A 9,139-nucleotide genomic window follows, 5' to 3' on the forward strand; every position below is an offset into this window, starting at 1 on the left:
AGTGCTTATGATGTTTTCATAATTCTTAATTTAAAAAGCTTTTATATTGAACATGTATCTATAACTTATCAATAAAAGCACTTCTAATAACATCAATCAATCCCACGTTGAGTAATATTGACCATACAAACAGCCGAACAGGTCGAAAAATGACAATAATGTACTCAATACAATGATCCTACATTCATATGTAAACACACATAAAAGAAGAACGACATTTCAACGCACCAGTGATCCTTCTTCAACCGCGTTTTGTGTTATCTTGTTATCGGCGTTGGATAGATCCTTCTTGGTATCTCTCCAAACCGCCCACACTTCATCGGTTCTAAACCTCTGAGTGAAAGTGGATTCTTCAAATGGAGTTGTATTTCCATGTGCGTATTCAAGAAGACCTGTATACGCAATCATTGCCCCGTTATCAATGCAATACCTATCATCGGTTGCAAACAGCTTCCCACCTCTTTCGCCACACATCACGTTCATCATCTCTTGCAACCGCACATTGCACCCGACCCCACCAACAATCAAAACATCTTTCTTGTCACAGTGAGCCATTGCCCGTTCTGTAATCTCAACAAGCATAGCAAACAGCGTTTCCTAAAACAAAGCAAAAAAGTACATTAATATTGTATTATTATCATTTTGTAATGAGTAAACTGCCATTTTGGTCCCTGTGGTTTGGTCAATTTTGCCACTTTAGTCCAAAACTCAAACTTTTTGCATCTGGGTCCCTGTGGTTTCAGTTTTATTGCCATTTTGGTCCAAAAATGAAATCAGGTCATATTTGTCTTATAAAATCATGTTATTTTGTCATTTTCCGCAGGGGCAAAATGATCATTTTTTTTTTGTAAATACCATATTTTATAAGACAAATATGACCTGATTTGCCCCTGTGGAAAATGACAAAATTGCAGGATTTTATAAGACAAGTATGACCTGATTTCATTTTTGGACCAAAATGGCAATAAAACTGAAACCACAGGGACCCAGATGCAAAATGTTTGAGTTTTGGACTAAAGTGGCAAAAGTAACCAAACCTCAGGGACCAAAATGGCAGTTTACTCTTTTGTAATACTAGAAACTCAAAAATTCAAATATTTTATTAATTTACCTGCAACGAGTAGCATAAATCTGCGGGGGTACACTCATTGTTTTTAAGCTTTTGTTCAGCCTCCGATTCAATGTAGCTCAGTATTCCGCTAAAAGACACATCCATTCCCTTTACAACATAAGGGATATCTATGAACTTTTCTCCTTTTTTTGCAAGCTGAATTAAAAATTTATCTTCATTAAATAAATCTTCCAACCCATGACACTAACTTCCTAAAAACATATTAAAAAATTGTTCCAATTCTAAACAAGAGTATTGAATACATAAATTGCATACCTGCTCGATGTTATACCCTGGACTTGGATCATTCGACAACATTAAAACTCTAGCAAATCGGTCCAAGCAATTACCTATTGCTATATCAATCGTCTCCCCAAAAATTCGGTATCTGCCTTCACTGTATGCAATTACCTAATTATAAAAAATAAATAACGTTAATAATAACTAGAGTAAAGTACACGGATGATCCCTGTGATTAACCAAAATTTTGGATTTAGTCCCCAAAATTTTTGAAGTACACGGATGGTCCTTGTGGTTTGCACTTTATAACGCATTTAGCCCCAACTTTTGCCAAAAGCACATGGATGATCCCTATGGTATGCACTTTGTAAATACATGTGCAAACCAAAGGGACCATCCATGTACTTTTGAAAAACTAGGGACTAAATCCAAAATTTTGGTTAACCACAGGGACCATCCGTGTACTTTAATAACAACAATACTAGTTCAGTTACCTGCGTGTTTCCCCCGCTAACATAGAGAACAACCGGATCATCAGCCCCAGTGACAACTCTCCCCATTTCAATATGAGCAACACAGTGATTCACACCTACAATGGGAATCTTCCATAACTGTGAAAGAACGCGTACAACAACAGCGGAAACCTGTAACGGTGCACCCATTCCTGGACCTTTAGTGTAACAAAGACAGCTAACATCTTTCAACGTAATTTGAGCAGTTTCTAGGGCTTCTTTAACCAGGGGAAGAACGTGTTGCAGATGGTGATGCGCGGTTTCACGAGGGAGAAACCCATGACCAGGAGGGGTGATATAGGTGTGACGCGGGTTTGATAATATGGTGCCGTCTAGAGTCACGACGCCAACGCCTATCTTGTTGGCTGATCCTTCAAACCCTAATGCTATCATCCTCTTCATATCTGAAAAAACCATTTAATTAATGATTAAAATTTGAACCAACAAAGTACATGACTACATGTACGAATGAATATACATGTGTTAAAAAGTACGAGTGGCATACATCTAATCCATTATAAGGCTATGTGGTATGGTGATGGCCCATCCTTGGAGGGTGATCCGCCACGTAAGTGCCACGTAGGATGGGTGTGAGGATGGGGCAAAGGGGATGAAACTAAGGAAATGGGGGGATGAGCCTAATATATATATATATATATATATATATATATATATATATATATATATATATATATATATATATATAAGTTGTATGTATAGGTGTGTGAGAGGGGGGAGGCCCGTCACAATCGTCCGGAGGGAGACGGGGAGAACGCCGCTTGGGGGGGGGGGGGGGGGGGGGGAACGGTGTTGCCGACGTCGCTGATCCTGGACGGGGCAGGGACGACCCCCGTACCGCTTAGCCTAATGAACATGGAATGCATTCTTGTACATGTATAAGCTGAACATTTAACAGAAAATACCAAACAGAAGATAAAAGCATCAGTGGCGGATCCAGGAATTTTTTCCAAAGGGTTCACTTTTTTAAATGTTCGAGTTCATATGTCTGAACATAAAAAATACGGGATGGTTCGACGGTTTGGGTCAGAGCATATGTATAACTTAACAACTTGATTAATACACTAGCTAAAGGGAGAGTGGTTAGATGTGCGTTTAGACTTAATAGTGAGTTTTCACTGTATAGGTGACGATGATTCTAAGGGTAGGTTTGGTTGTCCGCAATAAAAAACATGGAATGAAGTGAACGATCTAAAGAAATCAAGAAGGTAATAAAATCACAGGAATGGACCATTACATTACACTAATCAAAACAGACAGTTCTGCTTCCATTCCAATGGAATGAACCATCCTAGTTCTTCCCTAATTCCAGCATACTCAACATTGACTGTCACTCACCGCAAACTACATTCAGCCTCTACGCAATCTTGCAAAAGCGACTAAAAGGGAACACACATAAAGCAAAACAAAATCATCCGGTTTGCAAGTAATATCTTATTCCACCATACTCAATAATGGTTGTCACAGACTTATTTGAATAACCTCCCCACGTAAAACACTTAAGATGAAGTGAAACGAAAACATCTACAATGAGCCCAATGAGGTAACCTATTCATACTAACTAGCCTATGTCAATTGAATGTCAAGAAATCAAATTAAATGTCTAAACAAACATGTAAATCAACAAATTCAAAGTTAAAATCAACAACTTATAAGGTTTAAACGAACCTGAAGGGCTTAAGAGAGTAAATAAATACGGGAAGGAGCTGCGTGTGGAGGCTGGAGTGGCTCCGGCGAGAGGCTGTGTAACGGTGACAGTGTGTGGAGGGATGGTGGCTGGAGACGAGAAGATGAGTGGTCGCGTGTGTGTTTGTGTTTGAGGGTAAACAGGATAGGGCGACAGCCGACAAGCATGAATCACTAAACCCTAAATCGCTTTTAAGTTTTAAGTTAAGAAAACGCAAAAAAAGACAAAAAAAAAGTGGCCTTAACCGGACTTGAACTGCACGTATTACCCAATAGACCACTCAATTAGTTACAAGGTTCTCCTACAAAATTACGAACCAAAGGGGTTCCTGGGAACCCCCTTATTGGCTCTAAATCCGCCCCTGACATGTGTCGTTCTGTAGGTAATTTTATCAAACAGCTGGTGTACAACTAAAGAACATAACAATTGTCTCAACTTTATGCCATCTTAACTAGCAGCAGCAGAACGGTAGAAAGCATGAAAAAATCATAACAAAAGAGGCACAACATCCATTAAGAAAATAAAGCAAAACTAAACACAAGGCTACACCTTGAAATTTTTATTTACAGATTCAAATAAACATCAAATAAACAAACAATTGGCAGCGTAAGTTGTAGAATATGAAGCTGAAATATGTAAGCCAACAAGTACCTGAACAGTTTCCGATGAAGAAAAGCTCGTCGGCAGCCTGGCGGCGATTGATGAAGAGGGAAAGTATGGGATAGGGTGGACGCGCGGAGGTCAAGTCAGCCCTGAAAATGTCTGCATATTTACAATAACTACCCTCCCACTCGCAAAATATGAACTTTTACCCCCTCTTAAATGGTGCCTGTAACTTTTTTTACTTGTTTCGTAGGATACTATAAGGCAAGGGAGTTGTTAAAAGAATGATAGTTTATTTATCATTCAATTTCTAAGTTCATTCAAATATTCTTGTTATGCAAATCCTAACCGATTGATAAGGTTGTTATGGCAGGTTCTTATAGTTGAAGGGGCCTTGTTGTAATATTCATGTGTTGCTGTGCATTTGAAGGAAGTAAAAGGGGGTTAAGTGTAACTCCAGATATTTTTGGTATATAAGAGCTGTTTCTCTCTCATATTCCAGATGGTTCTTCATTTTCTCAGTTTTAGGGTTTCATCTCTTGTATTGTTTCGATCTACTTGTATTTGTTGGTGAAGTCTCATCTGAGAGATTCAACCGCGTAGATCAGGTTGTATTCTTCTGTATTGTTCTTGTTTGTATTTCTATAGATCAACTGATCAAATCAGTTGATCCGAACACTTGTTTCATTTAGATCTTACTGTTGGTAAGATCACTGGGTATTTGGGGGTGTTTTTGGTTTGGGTTAATAATAGATTTTGGTCACCGTTTTGTCGCTATTGTCTTGTTCTTGATCTATGTGTTGATACCATAAATTTCTACATGGTATCAGAGCTAAATAAGCTCTTGGTTGTTTGATTGTTCTTCCGCTGTTTCATATCTCTTTTGTGTTTCTTGTAGGTTGTCTTAGGGTTTCTGATCTTGAGAAACCCTAGTTGGTTGATCTTGGGGGTGATATTGAGTTAGGGTTTGTGAAACCCTAATCGGAGGATTTGCTTGGGTCCTTCATTGGAATCTGTGAGAAGACTGCGTTGGTCTCTGAAACCCTAGAAGGATTCAGAGCAAACCAACCAGTGTTTGTTCATTGCTGTTGGTGATTGACTTGTAACCCTAGAAGGTTACAGTCGTCATCTTGTGTGAAGACTTGCACCCACTGTGAGATCTTTCCCTTTCTGTAGTTAGTTTTTCCTGTTTTTTGTTGGTTGATTAGTTGAAGTCGGGGTAGTGAGGACCGGCATCTTGTTTGTTGTTTGTTTGATATTTCTTGTTTGTTTGTGCTCCTGTGATACGCTTGTCCAGGCACCTTTAGAGTGACGAACCTGGAATCTGGCCTCTGTCACAGTTAGCCTTTTTTGATTTCTTGATTGTTTGGCTTGTGTCTTCTTGTTGATTGATTGTCTGTTGTTTGTTTGGTGTGTATCTGTTTGTGATCATGGGGGATACTAGTACTTCTGCTACTATGATTAGTAAGCTTGATATTGGAGACCCTTTGTACCTTCATCCTAGTGATTCTAGTACCTTAACTATTGTTAGTATAAAGCTAAAAGGAACTGAAAATTACCCTGTTTGGTCTAATGCTATGAGACTTGCTTTAGAAGCAAAAAATAAATATGGGTTTATTGATGGTAAATGTATAAAACCAAAAGATGATCAGGTCTTAGCAAACCAATGGGATAGGTGTAATTCAGTTGTTATTACTTGGTTGTTAAACTCTATTTCTGAGGAGTTATTTCTGGGGCAAGTTTTTTCTAAACTTGCCTCAGAAGTCTGGACTGATTTAAGAGAGTCATTTGATAAAGTGGATGGTTCTGTTGTATATGATTTATATAAAAAAATAAATGGTATTTCTCAAAATGGAAGCACTGTTGCTGAATATTATAACAGACTGACAACCATGTGGAAGCAGTTTGATGCAATGGTGCAGCTTCCCTCATGTTCTTGTCAGGCTGCTAAAGACTATAATGATTTTACTACACTCATCAAACTAATGCAGTTTCTTATGGGGCTTGATGATGTTTATCAGCCTGTAAGGACAAATTTATTAACAAGAGAACCATTCCCTTCAGTTAAGGTTGCTTTTTCTATTGTGTCCAGAGAGGAGTCTCATAGGTTGGCTTCAAATGGGACTAAAGGTCAAAATGTGTCTTTTGTGACTAAATCTGGTCAGTCATTTGATTCTAGGAAGAAAAATACTAGAGGTCCTAATCCTAATCTGAAATGTTCTCATTGTAATATGCTTGGTCATACGGTTGACCGTTGTTATGAGGTTATTGGATATCCTCCTGGTTTTAGGAAAAGATCAGGTGGACAGGTTTCTAGGTCTAACATGTCTAGTAATAATAATAAGAACAATGTTACTGTTGGGTCTTCAAACTCTATTGGTACTGCTATGCCTTTTACTTCTGAGCAGATATCTAAATTGTTGAGTCTTGTTGGAGAAAGTTCTGGTGGTGAACAAGCTAAGTCTAATATGGGGGGTGAGTCTTCTGACACTTATGGTTTTGCTACTGGTTTTGTTAGTTGTTCTAGTTCTAGTATGTTTGAATTTGAATATAACTGGATTGTTGATTCTGGTGCCAATCAACACATGGTTAAATCTGATAAGGGTATGTTTGATTGGGTTGATGTTTCTGATTATGATTTGAAAGTGAGTCATCCAAATGGCACTAATGTTAAAGTTTTTAAAATTGGTAAAATAAAACTTACTGATAATGTTGTTCTTGAAGATGTTTTCTATGTTCCAGGATATAGTGTAAACTTGTTGTCTGTCTTTAGGCTAGCTAAAGACAATAAGATAGGTGTTGTGTTTAATGAAAATCATTGTTTGCTTCAGGATTTGGGATCCAAGAAGGTCCTGGTGACTGGTAGTCAGGACAGTGGTTTATACTTTGTTGGGAAACATGGTAATTCTGCTAATATGTGTTTTAATAGTGTGCTCAAGTCTAACTTGTGGCACAGTAGGTTAGGCCACCCATCGGATCAGGTTCTAGCTGTTTTAAAAGGTTGTCTTGATATTAAAACTATAGAACATGATCCTTGTGAGGTCTGCCATAAGGCAAAGCAAGTTAGGGTTCCATTCCCTTTAAGTGATCATAAAACAAAAGAGTTAGGTGATTTAGTTCATTTAGACGTATGGGGTCCATACAGGGTATCTAGTAATGAAGGGTTTAAATATTTTCTAACTGTGGTTGATGATTACTCAAGATCTGTATGGTGTTATTTGTTAAAAAATAAAATGGAAGTCTTTGAAAACTTAACTGATTTCTATGAATTACTTTTAACTCAGTTTAAGAAGAAAGTCAAGGTCTTTAGAAGTGATAATGGAACCGAGTTTGTAAATCATCAAATGAGTAGTTTTTTTAAAAAGTAAAGGTATTCTACATCAGACAACATGTGCGTACACACCACAGCAAAATGGTGTGGTTGAGCGTAAACATAGGCACCTGTTAAATATAGCTAGAGCATTGATGTTTCAGGGTGGCCTACCTCTTGGTTTTTGGTCTGATTGTATTTTGACTGCTGTTTACCTGATTAACAGGTTACCCTCTTCTGTGTTGTTAGGTAAGAGTCCATATGAGATTGTGTTTGGTTTTAAACCCTCTTTGGTGCATCTTAGAAACTTCGGGTGTTTGTGTTTTAGCACTGTGATAAATGAATCGGATAAGTTTACTTATCATGCTGATAAGTGTGTCCTAGTTGGCTACTCCAATGTTAAAAAGGGGTATAAATTGTGGAGTCTAGAAAATAAGAAGGTCTTATTTTCTAGAGATGTCAAATTTTATGAAAATGTTTACCCTTTCAAGAATAAACATGTTGTTAATCAAGAATTTGTTGATAAAAATTTAAATCATATAACCTTTTTTGATTGCTATGATGCTAAGACACCTGAAGTTTCACAAATACCCGATGATGAAGAGGGTAATAATGGCTCTCATGGTATTTCCAGTGATGATCAGCAGCCATTAGGACCCTCCACATCTACCATAACCAGTGTTGCTGATCAAACTCAGCAGACAACTGGTTGTGAAGGAAGTAGTGAGCCTGGGTTACATGGCGGGGCAGAGGACAGTGGAATACCAGATGATGAGACCAACCTATCTGAGGGTGCTGGCCTTAGTGTTAGGAGGTCCTCTAGAACTTCTGTTGCTCTAAAGAGGTTTGAGGATTATGTGTTAAGTGAAAAGGTTAAGTATGGTATTAACAAAACTGTGAATTATGCTTGTTTGTCGAGTGAAAACTTTAGTTTTGTTAGTCTGTTGAATAAAACTGTTGAACCTGCTAGTTATAATGAAGCTTCTAAGGACCCTAGGTGGGTTGAAGCTATGAATAAGGAAATGGAGGCCTTATTCAGAAATAATACTTGGACTCTTGTTGATTTACCCTCTGGTAGAAAACCCATTGGCTGCAAATGGGTTTACAAAGTCAAATACAAGTCTAGTGGAGAAGTAGAAAGGTTCAAAGCTAGACTTGTAGCCAAGGGATTTAATCAACGAGAGGGTCTGGATTTTGGAGAAACTTTTTCACCTGTGGTGAAAATGGTAACTGTTAGATGTGTTATTGCTCTTGCTGTTCAGAATAATTGGCCTATGTTTCAGCTTGACATTAATAATGCCTTCTTGTATGGCACTATTAATGAAGATGTGTATATGTGTTTGCCTGAGGGTTATTATTCTTCTGATGAGACTAGGGTTTGTAAACTAGTTAAGTCGCTTTATGGGCTGAAACAGGCCCCTAGGAAATGGAATGAAAGGCTAAATGGTGTGCTTATTGACTATGGGTTTGTGCAAAGCAAGTGTGATCACTCTATGTATGTTTTGTCTAAAAATAAAGTGTTTGTTGTGCTTTTGGTCTATGTGGATGACATTGTTGTTACTGGCAACAGTATTGATGAAGTTAGTAAAATTAAAGCTATTCTGAATTCAAACTTTCAAATCAAAGATTTAGGCAAACTAAAGTATTTTTTAGGCATT

General features: G+C 37.8%; 1 protein-coding gene across 2 annotated transcripts; it reads right to left on the reverse strand.

Annotated features, from left to right (window-relative positions):
* Positions 1 to 59: 59 nt before the first annotated feature.
* On the reverse strand, positions 60 to 4,370 carry LOC110923275 (probable tRNA N6-adenosine threonylcarbamoyltransferase). 2 transcript variants are annotated; one of them, XM_022167419.2, is made up of 5 exons: positions 4,220 to 4,370; positions 1,846 to 2,267; positions 1,388 to 1,522; positions 1,112 to 1,267; positions 60 to 597 (listed from the first exon to the last, which is right to left on the reverse strand). In XM_022167419.2, exons 2-5 carry the CDS (start codon positions 2,263 to 2,265, stop codon positions 220 to 222), a joined length of 1,089 nt encoding a protein of 362 aa, XP_022023111.1. In that variant the 5' UTR covers positions 2,266 to 2,267; positions 4,220 to 4,370; the 3' UTR covers positions 60 to 219. The 2 variants fall into 2 exon arrangements, with proteins under 2 accessions (XP_022023111.1, XP_035842488.1); XM_035986595.1 differs by lacking the exon at positions 4,220 to 4,370 and adding an exon at positions 2,369 to 2,473.
* Between the last annotated feature and the right edge of the window lie 4,769 nt (positions 4,371 to 9,139).

Source organism: Helianthus annuus, chromosome 17 (assembly GCF_002127325.2).
Source record: "Helianthus annuus cultivar XRQ/B chromosome 17, HanXRQr2.0-SUNRISE, whole genome shotgun sequence".
NCBI lineage: Eukaryota > Viridiplantae > Streptophyta > Magnoliopsida > Asterales > Asteraceae > Helianthus > Helianthus annuus.